Source organism: Gigantopelta aegis, chromosome 14 (genome assembly GCF_016097555.1).
Source record: "Gigantopelta aegis isolate Gae_Host chromosome 14, Gae_host_genome, whole genome shotgun sequence".
In the NCBI taxonomy this organism is placed as follows: domain Eukaryota; kingdom Metazoa; phylum Mollusca; class Gastropoda; order Neomphalida; family Peltospiridae; genus Gigantopelta; species Gigantopelta aegis.
The window spans coordinates 17,746,354-17,765,489 of record NC_054712.1 but is presented as its reverse complement, the minus strand read 5'-3'; the positions used below and the strand labels follow the sequence as shown (position 1 = coordinate 17,765,489).

The 19,136-nt window shown below is 35.4% G+C and overlaps 2 protein-coding genes across 4 annotated transcripts in view; both read left to right on the top strand.

Annotated features, from left to right (window-relative positions):
* Positions 1 to 1,651, top strand: part of LOC121389486 (interferon regulatory factor 8-like) — a 31,495-nt gene extending 29,844 nt beyond the window's left edge. For both annotated transcript variants that reach the window (XM_041521137.1, XM_041521136.1), the window contains one exon: positions 692 to 1,651. In XM_041521137.1, coding sequence (XP_041377071.1) covers positions 692 to 796 — 105 coding nt within the window. In that variant the 3' untranslated portion in view covers positions 797 to 1,651. The remainder of the gene's footprint in view (positions 1 to 691) is intronic.
* A 6,249-nt stretch (positions 1,652 to 7,900) lies between these two features.
* The window catches only part of LOC121388450 (interferon regulatory factor 5-like), a 34,658-nt gene continuing 23,422 nt past the window's right edge, over positions 7,901 to 19,136 (top strand). The window contains exons 1-3 of one of the 2 annotated variants that reach the window (XM_041519772.1): positions 7,901 to 7,955; positions 13,060 to 13,228; positions 15,870 to 16,047. In XM_041519772.1, the coding sequence (XP_041375706.1) occupies positions 13,064 to 13,228; positions 15,870 to 16,047 (343 nt within the window). In that variant the 5' untranslated portion in view covers positions 7,901 to 7,955; positions 13,060 to 13,063. Of the gene's footprint in view, positions 7,956 to 8,127; positions 8,268 to 13,059; positions 13,229 to 15,869; positions 16,048 to 19,136 lie in introns of those variants that run through there. The other variant, XM_041519771.1, reaches the window with a different exon arrangement.

Below are 19,136 nucleotides of genomic sequence, written 5' to 3'. Positions count from 1 at the left end.
GATGTATGTTTAACAACATCTCATTACAAATGTAAACATCAATTATTAGGTGCCAAATTGCCCAAATGGCTTCTTTTTAAATTAGATTTAAATAATATACCTGTTATTTGAATTTACACAATGAAATTTTAGCCTTTAAATTATGTTCAGAAGTATATTAGTCTACAGACAGGCCACCACAAACTATGACCTTTGGTATGCCAGTCGTGGAGCACTGTAACTCATAACTCGTGGACATACAATTTACTAAAGCCAGTTTGAATGCTTAGAGTGCAATACATTATCTAAGGAAGTTAATTTGTAAAATTTCCAATGCAGGAGGGTAGAGGTTGAATTATTTTGTGGAAAACCTAGGTACTATTTGTTTTAATTTACAGCATTCTGTCAATGAATAAAAATTAGGCCTATACATACTTCTGTTGTCTTAGACAAATAATATATATATATATATCCATATATATATATCTATATCTATATATCCATATATATATCTATCTATATATATCTATATATATCATCTATCTATATCTATCTATCTATATATATATATATATATATATATCTATATATATATTCATATATATATTTAAATGACATATTTTTGTGTTTTTCTGTTTTTTTAAATGAACAGTGATATACATGTATCTTTAATTTGCATCTGTTTAATGTTGTTTTTGTGTTTTGTTTTCAGTTCAGCATGCTTGACTACCCACTGCAAGTGTCCAAGTCTGATGACTGGGACCAACTTGTTGATAAGTTGAAAGAGTTGGTCATGAAGAATCCGCCTACAAAGTGAAATGTGTCACCATGATGATTTTCAATGTGATTTTACCAGTGCAAAGACTAGTACAATTCACTTACAGTTTTGTGTGATGTTTTGTTAAATTCCTTTTTGTTAAAGCCATCTTTCGCTATAGTGGTGCAAGTCTTTATGACTTCATACCGGTACCATCCTGGTTACAAAAGACATGTTTTGGATGGACAGTGAAACATCTGGAATGCTCGGAATGCTAGACCATCGGAATTCAATGAGAACTGTTCTTAAACTTCATTACTCAAACAAAATTGGAACTAAAACCTTAGATTGGTGGGTTAAATCTTATCCAACATTGTTTTTGAAGCATCACCTATCTTGCACATAACAATGGTAGTGGACATAACAATGGTAGTGGACATAACAATGGTAGTGGACATAACTACTGATAATAGCAATAGAGACTGAGAACTTCATCAAAAAGATCACCTGCAAATTTGTTGTTGTCCTTTAAAATTATGAAATATAAACTCTTACAAATTTATGAATGTTAAATTGTGTCAACCCAGAAAGTGGAAATGGCATTGGACCCACACTTAAACACTAACATCTGCCAGGTTTGATGCTACTCTGAGGTTGGAAGTTGTCGAAACAGTTCATTTGGGATTGCAATTATTCTGGTTTCTAGAATTGCAAATCGAGCATGCCCTATGTGATTTACATATGATGTACATACATCTAGTAACTAGTGCTCTGTTTAACTGTTACTAATATTTTGAGAAATTGTTTGTACATAACAGAAAAATACTGAACAACAAAAGAATTGTGAATACTTTAATACTCTCTCTCTCTCTCTCTCTCTCTCTCTCTCTCTCTCTCTCTCTCTCTCTCTCTCTCTCTCTCCATACATACATACATACATACATACATACATACATGTATACATACATATATACACACATATATACACACATATATACACACATGTGAGGCCAGAAAATATTTAATTATCCCCTATGCCAGTGTGTTAATATCTATGTATGTAACAGTCAACCTCGACATACATACAATATGTAGATAGTCATACATCAATACATACATACATACATACATACATACATATATGGATGCCTCAATAGCTCAAAAGGTATCATTGCAGGTCTGTAAGTTGCGGGCAATTTGGTGCCATAGGTTCGATTCCCAGCAATGGCATGGACCAATTTGTGAGGCAAGAAAGGATTTAATTATCCCCTGTGCCAGTGTATTAATATCTATGTATGTAATAGTCAACCTCGGCATACGTACAATATATAGATATTCATACATCAATACATACATACACGTATTCATGCACACATGCACACATATACATACATACATACATATATTGATACAATTAATTTGATAAACAGACTGTCAAAATGGATCTAAAATGTTCACTAGATATTTTTAATAGACAAAAATTAATATGATTCACACTGAATACTTTTAAATAAATTAAAGAAAACTAAACTTAATATTTGCATTTCTTTTGATGTTTTGTAAATTAGTGCCAACACCATACTACAACAATTTGTCCAGTAACCGGGTTGACATGTATTTAATCACAAGTAAACGTGTTGGGATTTTAATGCTCTTCATGGCATAGTTGTTTTGATGAAATGCTTACAATAATCCCTGCTACTCAAGACCTGTGTAATTGTATTTAGATTTTTTGTCTTATAGTTGTGATATGTGTGCTTTTCATATCTGTTTAATGGATTTGGATACATGTATGTTAAACATTATTTCAAGACTGGTTTTTATAGATGAGTTAACTACATGTACAGTAACTCAGGGCTTCTAGAATTTTTATAAAATCCACTAGCCTTGGGATCAGTGATTTAAAATAATTACTAGCCATGAATAAAAATCCACTAGCCCTACTTTACTTTAAGTTAATACAATTGTACTAAATATTAGTAATAATCAAATGCATGTATGTGACCTAAAGAGGGAGATAAAGTTTAACAACACTAACATTTGGGAGTTGGGGTGGGGGAAGGATATTCATATTTACAAAATTTGACTTCTTTTTTTCACTAGTCATCGGGCATGGCTATTTTAATTATTCACTAGCCCAACATGGAATATCACTAGCCATGGGAGTGGGGCTACCATAACCTAGAAGCCCTGTGTAGCAGTTTACATTGGCTTTGGAGCAATTGTAATATTTAATTAAGATATTTTTCAGTAACTGTTGTAAAAGAATTAGTTTGACTGTGTTAAAAAAAAAATTGTAAATAATTTACTTACTAGTATTAATATTAATAATCATGGTCATTGAAGAAATGATGCAATGCATTAATAATATGCTGCATAGTGAACCATCTGTACTAGTCAAACATTTCAGTTTAACGATACGAGTTAATCTGAAAACAAAAATTAAACTAAAGGTCTGTGGTATATCAAAATATTACATACTGTTTTTGTATACCAAAATTATGACCCACTTTCTTTAGAGTATTTTATATATGTGTATCAACATATATTATATCATGCAATACGAGAACTTTGTGAACTGTTAGTTGTTGACATCTATTGTTATATTGTAAACTGTGCTGTAGATATATTTATATGTTTGAATGTTGTTATTTTATATTGTATTTTCTTTGATAACAATGACATGCAGATGATTTTTTTTCTGCTTGTAATTTTATATTATTCTCCATTTTTATGCATTGTCCGTCCTTAAATGTGTTTAGTATTTGTTAAAAATGAAAAAATATTGTAAATTCAGTTTACAAATATTAATAAATGGCCATTTTAGATATAGTTTCTCATTTTTACAAATAACAATCGGGGCTTGAAACGACCTGTCGCCAAGTGCGACCAATGTCCTGTTTGGGCGACTTGAATATTAAAAAAATAATGGCATTAGTCGCCCAAATAATATTATTATTTGAGCGATCTACTTTAGAGCTATAACATATGAGCCACTATTAATATTTATATTGCATATATTTATTCCACATTAAAATCTTGCTCGTGGTTTGTGGTTTGCTTACCATAATTTGCCAACATCCATTATTTTTGGGGCAACCATATTTTATGGCAAGTTTCAAGTACTGAACAATATAAACAATTGTTGACACTTCTGTGGTTTGTTTTAACCTTCAGTGTGGTTTTCATTTAAAATTAATCCTTTAGTCAGATATGGTTACAAAATTGTTATATGTATAAAATACAATATAGTTAATTATATTAAGGCTATTCTTTTAAAACGTTAGTTTACTGTAATCCAACAGTCTTTTTTTAGGCATGGTTCAGTATTTGTTACTATTGTAATAGATGAAACATACACGTAGATTAATGGATTGTGTTAAAGATAGTCTCATTGTTGGAATAGTGTTCAGGTTCTTAAAAACTTTGAACAAAAAAATCAATGAAGGCAGAACTCTTGCAATATTTGTGTCATATTTGAAAATTAATACATTTTTGTATTTGAAAGTTCAAGAAATAAGAACACAAGTCATTTGGTTCATAAATCTGCTAATAATAACACATTTTAATACGTGTATTCATTGTTACATGGAATTATAGTTCATATTTCCATTTCATGGGGTAACATTTAATGAAGGATTATTATTATTATTATTATACACAGTGTGTACAATAATTAATTGTTTTGTTTGAAATAACAGACATGTACATGTACATGTATATACACTGTAAATATAACAATTATTATTATTATTATACACAGTGTACAATAATTAATTGTTTTGTTTGAAGTAACACTGTAAATATAACAATTAGTATTATTATTATCTGTTAAATAGTGCTATCTACATCATACTCTTTTATATATATATATATATATTATTTTTTTTGACTGATAACAAGGTTATATACTTGTAGGTTTGATGTGATATGTAAATTTGGTTAACTGTGGTGTACATTTTTGCAAATAAAAATCTAAATATATTATGCGATCTTATTTTCTAAACTGAACCTGTAATATTCCGTCTGGAGAAGATTCTGCTGTAACAGAAGGGGCAGGACGTATCCCAGTGGCAAAATGGTCGCCTAATGCATGGTCTGTGGCACTGCCCCCCCCCCCCCCCCCAAACTCTGAAGCTGGAGGGGCCACCCCTCACAGGATGAAAGGCAATCTAAATATGTATTTGAATGAATATACATGCACATATATATATTTTTTTACTATATGTTAAAATTACCAAATGTTTAATATCCAATAGCCTAAATAAATCAATAGCTCTAGGGGGCAGGATGCAGCTCAGTGGTACAGCACTTGCCTGATGCACGATTGATATAGGATTGATTCCCGTCGGTGGACCCATTGGGTTATTTCTCGTTCCAGTCGGTGCTCCACAACTGGTGTAACAAAGGGTGTGGTATGTACTATCCTGTCTGTGGGATGATGCATATAAAAGATCCCTTGCTGCTAATCGAAAAGAGTAGTCCATGAAGTGGCGACAGTGGGTTTCCTCTCTTAATATCTGTGTGATCCATAACCATATGTCCGATGCCATATAACCATAAATAAAATGTGTTAAACATATACGTTAAAACATATCCTTCCTTCAATGTGCTCTAGTAGTGTAACTTTTGAACCAGTACGTTATAACACGTGTCCTGGTTATTTTTCATTTTACTGACAGCACAAGTCTACATTTAATTGTTGGATATTAGTGTTCAGAATTTTGCCCAGTCGCTATAGAGGGCATTCCTGAGGTACTTAATTGTATCATAGGATCGAACAGGCGTGGATCCAGGGTGGGTGAGGGGGTCCGGACCATGTTCAGGACAACAATTTTTGTTTCACTTATTTTAATGAAAGAGTGAGTGAATGAATAAACATTTAACGATATGACCCCCCCCCCCACCCCTTGCAAAACATTCAGGATCTGTGCCTGTCGAATCCCTTCATGCAGTTGACCCATTCTGTGATTCTACACCCACCCCCAACCAGTGTCAAACAGCTGGTATATCAAAGACCGCTGTATGTGCTGTCTTGCCTGTGTTAAAGTCTATATAAAAGATCCTTTGCTGCTAATGAAAAAATGTAGTGGGTTTCCTCCAAGATTCCATAAATCAGAATGACCAAATGTTTGACATACAATAGCTATAATGATTAATAAATCTGTTTGCATTATATAGTGTTGTTAAATAAAACAAACTTTACGTTATACGTTCATTGAAATGTCAGTGTACAAGATCCCGTGTCAAATTATGGATCGTTCAACAACACTCCCCCATCATGTATAAAACTAATATACATACATGTACACCTACCCCCCCCCCCCCCCACACACACATACACGCACGCGCGCACACACAACCCACTTGATGAACTAACACACACACATACACGCACGCATGCACGCGCGCGCGCACACAGATACATACACACAACACATACACACACAACACACACTGACAGACACAGACAACACACACGCACACGTACACACACATAACCCTTAATTTAGACACAACACACACACGGACACACAATTAACACACACACACACACTTGATGAAGTAACACACACACACACGCACACACACGCAACACACAGACACAACACACACGCACACGTACACACACACATAACCCTTAATTTATTTTGTAGGTATGGCCAAGTTATAATTTTATTATTATTATTATTTAATTTATTTTTAAAAAAAAATCAAAAAAATCTATATATATACATTTATAGTATGGCCAAGTTATAATTTTATTATTATTATTATTTAATTTATTAAAATATATATATATATATATACTCTTCAAAAAAAGAAACGCAAAAGGGTACAAATGGGTTATAACTCCGATTTTATGTTTCCTACCGGTTCATGCTTTGTGAATATAAGGTCATTGCATGTCCCAAACACATTCCCACGGTTACATTCGATAAAACGCAGCTACTGTACAATAAAGTTCCAAAATGTGAATATTCGCAAAAACGCAGCCACGTGCAAACCATGTCACCACTGCACGTGCGTTGTCTGCACGTGCAACATGAACACCGACAGTATAAAAGTGCAGGGTGTTCGCTTGCCTGGCCTCTGTATCTGGCCGACAGTTGACAATCCAGGACATGCCACGTCTCAGTGAACCGCAGAGAAACAATGCCATCGGCCGACTAGACGCAGGCGAATCCAGAACGGCCGTTGTCAGGGCATTCCATGTGTCCCCAAGCACCATCTCCAGACTGTGGGACCGTTACCAGCAAAATGGATCAACACGTGACCTCCCTAGATCCGGTCGACCACGGGTCACTACCCCCGGGCAGGACCGCTACATCCGGGTACGCCACTTTCGGGAACGATTGACTACTGCCACCTCCACAGCCGCAGCAATACCAGGTTTGCGCAGGATATCCGACCAGACCGTACGGAACCGCCTACGTGAGGTAGGAATTCGTGCCAGACGTCCAGTTCGAGGTGTCATCTTAACACCACAACACCGTCGACTCCGACTGCAGTGGTGCCAGATTCATCGACAATGGCCTCAACTGCGATGGAGACAGGTGTGGTTCAGTGACGAGTCCCGATTTCTGCTCCGACGTCATGATGGAAGATGTCGCGTGTATAGGCGTCGTGGTGAACGTTATGCGGCAAACTGCGTGCAGGAAGTGGACAGATTCGGCGGGGGTAGTGTCATGGTGTGGGCAGCCATCTCACACACTGGCAGAACTGACCTGGTCCACGTGCAGGGCAACCTGAATGCACAGGGCTACATTGACCAGATCCTCCGGCCACACATCGTTCCAGTTATGGCCAACGCCAACGCAGTGTTCCAACATGACAACGCCAGGCCTCACACAGCACGTCTCACAACGGCTTTCCTACAGAACAACAACATTAATGTCCTTCCTTGGCCATCGATATCACCGGATTTGAACCCAATTGAACATCTATGGGACGAGTTGGACCGACGCCTCCGACAGCGACAACCACAGCCCCAGACCCTGCCCGAGCTGGCAGCAGCCTTGCAGGCCGAGTGGGCCACCATCCCCCGGGACGTCATCCGTACTCTGGTTGCTTCCTTGGGCAGGCGGTGCCAGGCAGTTGTCAACACACGCGGAGGCCACACCCGGTATTGACTCCAGATGACCTTGACCTTGGTGGTGTGTCCTATCACTTAATCACAATGGACTAGAGTGAATTGTGAACAATCCTGCAACATTTGGTAATTATCGGACTCACCATTCAATAATTAAATCAATTCTCCAAATGTTACGACAATGTGGTTTTGCGTTTCTTCTTTTGAAGAGTATATATATTTATAGTTAAACCTCACGGTTACCAACTGAACAATATATTTCGCCGAAATCCATATTTAGGAGAATGACAGATTTGGGCTTCCCGTTTCTAAAAATAGAACACATTCACGAAATTGACTGAGACCGAAACGAGCCATTTTCAGGAAATACCGACTATAAAATCATTAGAAGTATTAGACGATTTTTAGGATCTGGTCAGCGAGACGAGTCCAGTAAAGGTGAGGTCAATGTTACTTAATGAATCTCTTTTGATGACCATTTCAATGTGTACTATGTGTAACTAGTAACCTCGTTTTCAACGTTTAGTATTGTTTAGCAAAAAGTAGGTAGATATAGCCTAATATATAATAGTGACACTCTAATCTGAATGACGAATGACAGCGAATGACGAATAACAGACAGAAATATTGACAATGCATCATTTATGTGAATAATTATTATAATATAATATTATATATGGAATGCATATATATGTATATACTATTACTAGTGTCATGTCATAGCTCTTTAGAACGGGAATAACAGAAGCCTAATTTATACTGAAAGACTGACAAGGAACAAAAAAGCACACAAAATATAACTTTCAGAAATGGAATGACAAACAGAATGACAGTCTTGAAACTCAAACAGTTATCCACTAAGGTAAAATAACTACCCCCCCCCTCTAAAAAAACCCCACACACAACAACAACAACAACAAAAAACATAAACAACAACAACAACAAAAAACAAAAACAAACAACAACATATAATGGATATGGATTAGAGCTAGGGTTAGGATTAGGGTTAAAGTAGAACAGTATCTATGATATCATTTTAGAAATGGAATGACAAACAGAATGACAGTTGTGGAAGGACTAAAAATGTGTTTCTGTGTGTATATTGTATCTGATTTCCCCTACAATTTAATGTGCTTGGTTTCAGAAATGGAATGACAAACAAAATGACAGTCTTTTCTCTTGAAACATTTATTTTTTGGACATACACAGTTTATTAACTTAATCTGTTTGCATAGTCCCAAATACTATGCACTGTCATTACTTTCAGAAATGGAATGTAAAACAAAACAGTACTTACTGATTACCCTAGAAATTAGGCAAGGCATGGTAGACCAAACACTTTTGGGGCATTTTCACCATTTTCGGGGCACTTGTTTTTTTAAATTAAAAATACACAAAAATTAATTAAACTAAACATTAAAGTAATTTATGCATTTGCTTTAATAAATGAATGGCAAAAGATGTAAAAAGCATATTTTATTAATTAATAATACATGTTTGGGTGTTTTATAAAGGCAATTTTAGAATTAATGACTGAAAAAGGCTTGTTTAATCTCAGGGCAGCATGGCGTTGATTAAGGCAAGATGGTGCTAGACTATTGAGGCATGGTGCTGCACCATGCTAAAACAAGTTAGGGAAAACACTAGTACTTGGAAGGGCTAATAGTTTTGGGTGTGTGGCCATGTATTTAATATTACTTCCCCTTGTATTATTTTAATGTATTATACATAACTTTAATCTGAGTGATAGGCTTGGAAAAACTCTGTACAAATGCATACAACTGAATCACTAGATAGTTAACAGGGTCTATCACATCACTTCAAAAGTGGAATGACAGACTAGTAAGAAAAATGTATTGTATTGATCATTGAAGTACACATACAAGTTTAACAGTATCTATCATATCTTAAAAATATTAAACAGCTTTTGTACAAGAAAAAAGTGGGCTGGACCTCTGTTGATTAATTCACTACTTGTATGTTGTTCTAGGTTTCAGCCAGTAACCGACATCTGGCATTTTTTATTACAGCTTATGCAGAAGGCTTGTGCACCTTATGTCAATTGACTCTTTGTGTTTTTAAATATTATTTAAAATATTTTTACCTACAAATGTTTCTTAAAGTTGCAGTTGTCAAAGTTCTGCTATTTTTACATATATTTAATATTTGTGATAAATAAATAGAAATTAATCGATCACTCACATAGGCTTACATAAGCTTTACATAATTAACTTAAGAATATTAATGTTGTAACGTGTTGTCACAAGGTGTAGGCTAAACAGTGGTTTACTTCAGAATCATTGGCCAAAGATACCAGTACATACGCTGAATTAAACAAATACTTAATTATAAGAATAAAACAACATAAATCCAGCTATCCTTTATTTCAATGTGTTTGATACTCGATTTACGTTATGATGCCAGAGGTAGACTACATCGGTGATGCTAAATAGACTAGTCTAATGGAGTCAGCATATATCTCAGGCGATTTAAGAATAAGAATAAAACATAATTCAGCTGCACCATCCCACAGACAGGATAGTACATACCACGGCCTTTGATATACCAGTCGTGGTGCACTGGCTGGAACGAGAAATAGCCCAATGGGCCCACCGACGGGGATCGATCCCAGACCGACAGCGCATCGAGCGAACGCTGTACCACTGGGCTACATCCCTCCCCTAAATTTTCAGGAATGATACATATTTCCTGATCATACATATTTCCTGATGATACATATTTCCTGATCATACATATTTCCTGATCATACATATTTCCTGATGATACATATTTCCTGATAATACATATTTCCTGTAACATATAATTTTTATAGCTTTAAATTTTTCTTCAAGAAAATTAGTGTTCTTTTGCAGAGCAAAGAAATAGTGTATCTATTAATTAGTGGCAGTGCTCTAATGCCCACCTTTGATTGGAATTTTGTTGTATTAATTATTTTGTTCAGTTTCAACATAAAGTCGTTTAAAAAATAAACCGCCTTTTTAATTCAATATGTGTGATGTTCTTTGTTTAAACATTTTCCAGTGAAATGAGCTCATTGGTTGTCTGGGTTGACAGCTGTCCTGCTACAAAAATGGTTTTCTGATGATTATCCTTCCACATTGTCAATCTGATGATCATCCTTCCACATTGTCAATCTGATGATCATCCTTCCACATTGTCAATCTGATGATCATCCTTCCACATTGTCAATCCATCCACACGAAATAAGAAATATTGTTTGTATTATGATATGAAAACCCCCATTGTGTTTTCATACTGTCATATTGAACATCGTGATGCATGGATCAGTGTATCGTTTTAATCTAATTGCAATGTTCTTCAAATATTAGTATTATTAGTGTACTGCATTTGGGATTGTGAGAACACATTAAACTGTGGAGGAACTAAGATACAATATACACACAGACATACATGCACATAAACAAATTATGAGTCCTTCCAAGATGTCATTCCATTTCTAAAATGATATGAAAGATAATATTGGACTACTTTATGTCCTTCAATTAATAGCATTTGTACACTGTTCTTAAAGGTCTTGTCATTCCACTTCTGAAGTGATGTGATAGACCCTATGTTAACTATTTTTTCTAGTGATTCAGTTGCCTGCATTAGTACAGTGTTCTTCCAAGTCTACAGGGATTAAAATTGGCAATAGTCCTCTAGCTTAAGCTGAAATGGTAAATACTTAAGGTATCCTGAGGCCTAGTAGAAATTTCTGATTTTTTAGGCTTTTACTACGTACAGTAGAGTACTCTTATAACAAACTGCAAGGGACCAGGTTCATTAGTTTATTATATCAGTAGTTTGTTATAAGCATGCTTATTATAATACATAAGAAATAAGCGAGACTTCAGAATTAGTTTGTTATAACAGGTAGCTCGGTATAAGCATGTTTGTTATATGAGTACTTTACTGCATTTGTTATCATTATCAGAACTAGTGCTCAAAAAAGTTTATTTTAAAAGGACATTCCTGAGTTTGCTGCATTGTAAGATGTTTTCGACTAATAAAATATTTCTACGATTAAACTTACATATTAAATATATTTTCTTGTTTAGAATATTAGTGTCTGTATATTCAATGTTTTTCTGGTCGTCTTAATATTTTTAAGAAACCCAAACTGGATTTTGTCTTCAAATAATTTCGTATGTATGAATGTTTTTTTTTTTTTTTAAAATAAAATGAAATTTAACCTAGTACAAATATTATAATGATCAGAAACATGTTTAATATACAGCCACTAATATTTTATGCAAGAGAAATATATTTGATATGTAATTACAATCGTTAAAAAGTCTCTGTTAGTCGATAACATCTTAAACATTGCTGCAAACTCAGGAATGTCCCCTTTAACTGCTGATTAACGTATATATTGTTGTCATTCCATTTCTAAAGTAATATGACAAATGCTGTGCACCACGACTGGTATATCAAAGGCCATATGGTATTTGTTATCCTGTCTGTGGGATGGTGCAAATAAAAGATCTCTTGCTACTAATGGAAAAATGTAGCGAGTTTCCTGTCTAAGACTATATGTCAAAATGCAAATGTTTGACATCCAATAGCCGATGATTAATAAATCAATGTGCTCTAATGGTGTTGTTAAAGAAAAAAAACACTTTATGATTTTTTTTTTATGAAGGCGGTGGATCCAAGGGGAAAATTGGGGGTGGGATGCTATGGGGCACAGGCACCAACTCATGAAAAGGGCACCCCAGTTAATTTATCATTATTATTAGTGGGCAGGATTTAGCTCAGTAGGTTGAGTGCTCGCTTGAGGTGCTTGCATCGCAGGATCAAACCACCTCTGTGCATCCATTCAACTGATTGGGTTATTTCTCGTTTCAGCCAGTGCACCACAGCTGGTCAAAGGCCGTGGTATGTGTTTTCCTGTCTGTGTGAAAGTGCATATAAAAAATCCCTTGCTGCATTAGGAAAAATTAAGTGGGTTTTCTCTGATGACTATGTGTCAGAATTACCAAATGTTTCACATCCAATAGCCGATGATTAATTAATCATTGTGGTTTCATTAAACAAAACAAACAAACTAAGGTCGGTGGCTTTAACATAGAAATAAGGGGGTGGAGGTGGGGGTGGGAGTGGGGGTGTGCACTGATATATGTCCCTACGGTATGAGGTAATAAGAAAAAAAAGAAAATAATGTTTGTTCAACAAATTTTACATTTTCTATGAATGGTGTTCCTTTCAGAACCATGAGTAAATCCAAGCAACGACTCAGACCCTGGCTAGAAGAACAGCTCAACAGCGGTCTTTTTCCAGGTGTTGAGTGGATTAATAAACAAGAACAGACATTTAAATTACCATGGAAACATGGAAGTAAAGAAAATTGGTGTGAATCTGACTGTCTTATTTTCAAGGTTTGTTTTCATAATCTGAATATCAACACTGTACCTTAGGGCTTCCACAAGTCCAAAATATTGGTCTTGAGTACACGAGGGTTAAACTCGACTCGGACCCAAGTACCCGACACTTACACTAGATGATGGTGAGACTAAGGAATAAAGTAAAATAACATTATGTATCTTAATTCCAGTGCTGAACATGGATGCCAAATCATGCCATTGTATTGCGTTTAGAAACCGGTTGATACATTCAGTATTGTGATGGATGGACAGCCAGATTAAAAAGAGAAACTAGCACATGATCACATAATTATTGTGTTACTTGTATTACTGATTAGTTACTGCTGAAATTAATGCTCAACATTGTCTTGTACGGGTACTCTAGTTATGTGAACCGACTCGAGTCTTGCTAGACTCGGCCCATGCCCGAATACTCGAGTACTCGTGGAGACCCTACTGTACCTGGTAGAAACTAACTGGGGGTGGGGAGATTAGGTTACTATAAACACGACTGTGCATCAAGCGCATGCCTTACCACTGGACTACATCCCGTTCCAGTGAGAGAAAAGTCAGTGTAGCATTTGACCTTCTCAGTGGTGCGGAACATAGTCAGTGGTAAAGTGCTTGTTTTTGTGAATCTCGTCTCGATAAAATGATTCCATGGAGCTCACTATAAAACTTGCTTTTGTGAATCTCGTCTCAATAAAATGATTCCATGGAGCTCACTACAAAACTTGATTTTGTGAATCTCGTCTCGATAAAATGATTCCATGGAGCTCACTACGAAACTCTTTTGTGAATCTCATCTCGATAAAATGAAAAGCTCACTACAAAACTGATTTTGTGAATCCAAAATGATTCCATGGAGCTCACTACAAAACTTGAAATCTTGATAAAATTTGATTTTGAATCTCGTCTCGATAAAATGATTCCATGGAGCTACGTCTCGATAAAATGATTCCATGGAGCTCACTACAAAACTTGATTTTGTGAATCTCGTCTCGATAAAATGATTCCATGGAGCTCACTACAAAACTTGATTTTGTGAATCTCGTCTCGATAAAATGATTCCATGGAGCTCACTACAAAACTTGATTTTGTGAATCTCATCTCGATAAAATGATTCCATGGAGCTCTCTATAAAACTTGCTTAAAGGATGATGATGATAACTAGTTTAACGTGCCCATATACCACTAGGGTTTCGAACACGCCCATCCCGAGTCCGACCTCCGATAAGATCGGTGGCCTGACTCGGGATGGAGGGGGGGGGGGGGGTGAAAATGGGCAGAATTTTGAAAATAGCAATTAGTAAAAACGTTAATAGAATAAATAAAAAAAGAAAAAGGTTACAAGCCAAAAATAAAAAAGAATTGACTGCTCGGCCGAATATTTATATAATTTGGAGCATTTTAGAAGGACAGTCCAAAATTAAATAAGAGAAAGAAGAGAGGATCGGACTATTTAATAATATTACAAAAAAGAAGTAATTTCGACATAAAATTTTGAATGCAGATCTAAACGTTTAAAGTCCGATCGATATGTCCATGCTTAAAGGAATCATTTTCCAGACACTCATGTTGAATTTTGAGGGTTTTTAAATTTTACAAAAAGGACTCATCCCTGAAACTATTATTCAGGCATGTGTTATTAATGATAGGTGTTTTGGGGAAAGTAAAGACACACCTATACGTAATAACAGTAATTAGAATCCACATAGTTCAAGATGTACATGTCTTTGTGGACATTACTTTGAAAACACTCATCATTATTTCTTTGAATGTCAATTTTATAACCAGCAAAGACAAATTCTTTTAACATCTATAAACTGTTTTGAATCAATTAATCTCCAGTTGATATTAAACGATCGAGACACGTTTAATGATGATACCAGTAAACACATATTTGAGCATGTTCACAAATACATTTGACTGAGAAAACGTTATCTCATGTTACGGAATCATTCATTTATTTGTTGTTACTTTGTACTATTATATTGTTATCATTTATCAGTTGGCCTGTCTGAGAAGATAAAATGTCAATAATGAATACTATTAAACTATCCATTTCTTCTAATTCTTTTCTTTTCCTTTTCTGTCCTTTCAGTTTATTCAATAATTTTTCACAAACCTTTGCTTTCATTAATTGATTGATTTATTTATTGAAAATTGCAGTTGCTATTATTGTACAATTTAATGTTTGTAATTAGGAGAGGGCCTCGTTAGTTGGATAACTTGTGCCCAATCCTTTTGTATATACATGTATTATATGTATTATATGCAATAAAATATGTTTTCAATCAAAAATCAATATACAGTGGAAAACGACTTCATAACTTAATGCGACTTCCCCAGCTCTGAGTATCAGATAACCAAAAAAATTACTTCATTTTGTTGTCTCCTTCTAGTTACATTTGAAATGTTTTGACATGATCCCTTTTATTCTTAAAAATACTATTATGAATAATCTGGATAATAAAAAAATTATTACACTCGTGTGTGTGAATATTGTACTGATTTTACAAAACACATGTCAGGATTCATCATTTCATGTATTACCCTTGTTCTCGTTCGGGCAATACCAGAATCCTGACACTTGTTTCGTAAAATCAGTATGACACACAAGCTTGTGTAATAATCTCTATTTATGTTATTTCAGGCATGGGCTGTTAATGGTAAGCGTTTTCATGAAGGTGAAGACACACCTAATTGGTCGACCTTGAAAAGTGGTTTAAAAAATGCACTCAGGAAGCTGACAGATGTCAAGGAACTGACAACCAAGGAAGACCTTGAGGAACCTAACCCACACAGAGTCTATAAGTTTCTTCCAAAGAAAGGTTATTCATTTCTCCAGGGGCAAATCGAGGGATGGGTGGTTATCAGAAATCAGGAAAGGTCATATGGGTTGTTCTTCAAGAAAGAAATGTTTTATTTAACGACGCTCTCAAGACATTTTATTTACGGTTATATGGCATCAGACATATGGTTAAGGACCACACAGATATTGAGAGAGGAAAGCTGCTGTCACCACTTTATGGGCTACTCTTTTCGATTAGCAGCAAGGGATCTTTTATATGCACCATCCTACAGACACGGTAGTACATACCACAGCCTTTGATATACCAGTCGTGGTGCACTGGCTGTAATAAGAAATAGCCCATTGGGCCCACTGACAGGATCGATCCCACATCAACTACGCATTGAGTGAGCGCCTTACCACTGGGCTACGTCCCACCCCTTGTTCTTCAAAGTACATATTGGTGCGTGCAGGGCCAAATAGGAGAATGTGTATTTTAGGGGTGTGGAGGGGCTCACTCAGGTCTCAACTGTTTGACAACTGGTTGTTAATTATATGGTCAGAGACTTAATATGCCCCATTGATCCTCAGCTATGCCAGTACACACAGTGTATTTTTCATGTTGTGTAATCAGATTTTGTTTTTGTTTAACACGACACCACTAGAGCACATTGATTAATTAATCATTGGCTATTGGATGTCAAATATTTGGTAATTCTGACAAGTAGTCATCAGAGGAAACCCACTACATTTTTTTTCTAATGTAGCAAGGGAGCTTTTATATACACTTTCCCACAGACAGGAAAGCACATACCACGGCCTTTGACCAGTTGTGACACACTGGTTGGTATGAGAAAAAACCCCAATCATTTGAATGAATCCACCAAGGTGGTTCAATCCTGCGATGCAAGCACCTCGAGTGAGCACTCAACCGACTGAGTATAATCAATGCTTTTAACAAAAAAAGAAAAAAAAAGTTTGTTTTATTTAATGACGCCACTACAGCACATTGATTTTTTATCTTATCATCAGCTATTGGACGTCAAACATATGGTCATTCTGACACTGATTGTAGAGGAAACCCGCTGTCGCCACATAGGCTACTCTTTTATGACAGGCAGCAAGGTAACTTTTATTTGCGCTTCCTAAAGGCAAGATAGCAATGCTTTTAACACGTCAACAACTGTGCAGTTCTGTCTTTAACATCTGTGTATGAAATAAAGTTTGTTTTGTTTAATGACACCACTAGATCACATTGATTTATTAATTATCAGCTATTGGATGTCAAACATATTGTGGTCATTTTGACAGTCATAGAGAGGAAACCCGCTACATTTTTTCCATTAGTCACAAGGGATCTTTTATATGCACCATGCCACAGACAGGATAGCACTTACCACAGCCTTTGATATACCAGTCGTGGTGCACTATTTACTAATAAAGATAGATTGTTCACAACTATGAAAAAAACTGAACTACACTGTAGTTTAAAACTATTATTATGTAAAATAGTTATGGTGTGGAAATGTTTGTCACATCATCAGAAAACTGTTCAAGCATGCCTGTCATGGGCACAGCGTCTGACTTCACCAGAGAGATGTACCCACGACAGGGTATGTAAATTCATTGAATGTAACATTTGTAAATGATTAGATTTTCAATGAGGACTGTAATCCAGAATGGATTATACTGGGGTTTGAGAGGCTCATGCAGTCATTGTTTTAAAGGGGTGGGACGTAGCCCAGTGGTAAAGTGCTTGCTTGTTGTGCAGTCGGTTTGGGATCATATATAAAAGATCCCTTGTTTCGTCTTTAAAGGCATACTGTCACAGATTTAAGGACCTTATTTCTCCAAAAATGAATAATAAATATAAATTACATTATTTGTTGTAAACCAAATCTAGCTATCGCATCACCTTAACTGAACCATGATGAAGTGAAATTCATGTCATCTTTTTGGGCAATTTTAGTTTTTGAATTATGGACCATTGCCATAATTCAATCATTTTTACAAAATGTCATTAATAAATGGAGTATGGTGGTTATGAAGATGGTTGAATAAAGTACATTTAGGGACAAATCAAATTATTTTTGTTCGGGTAATACTTTGTTAGGTCATTAAATACTAGTAGGTCAGTGGTCTGTGACAATATGCCTTTAAGATTATATGTCAAAATTACCTATGTTTGACATCTAATAGCTGATGAATAATAAATCAATGTGCTCTAGTGTTGTTGTTAAACAAAATACACTTTAAACTTTATTGTTTTATGCCTGGTTAGCCTAACACATTGTAGTCTTTCTGCCTATATGGTTTAAATTAAATTTTAATTTTGTGGTAGGTATTTAAAAAATATATAACTCTCATCCCCAGCTCCTAATTAATAAAGAATTAAGTTTGTTTGTTTGTTTGTTTTTGTTTAATGGCACCACTAGAGAACATTGATTAATTAATCATCGGTTATGGGATGTTAAACATTTGGTAATTCTGACACATAATCATCAGCGGAAATCTGCTACATTTTTTCTAATGCAGCAAGGGATCTTTTATATGCACTTTCCCACAGCCTTTGATATACCAGTCAGCACATCAAGCAAGCACTTTACCAGTGGGCTACATTCCGCCATTAATAAGGAATTAAAGTAACACTTATCTCAAAAGTCTTACAAGGTGCAGACTCTAATTTCAACCCATGAAAATGTACACTGTTTGGTTAATCTACAAACTTGTAACACATTGGGATAAAATAACATGTAATACAACAGAGTTAAACAGTATCCGTGATGTTGAAACAGTGGGAAATACCCTCAAAATTAATTAGAGCTTGACTCCATAAGCGTTACTTCTCAGAGGTACGTACATTTTTAAAAATATGAAAAATGTATTTCATGGTATTAGAAACATCAGGATATTAGAAACACGGAAATGGCAATCTGATTAAAATTAGTTCTACTGGTCTAACAGTAGATCTAACAGCATTGCGTGGACTCCCCATGTCCAGGTGACATTTGATCTATAAATAACAATTTAAATATCGACAAATTACACTTTGCCTTTTATAGCATTATTCGGGAGCATACAAATTCTAAAAATATCGGACAAGACTATTAATGCAATAGGCGAACTTGT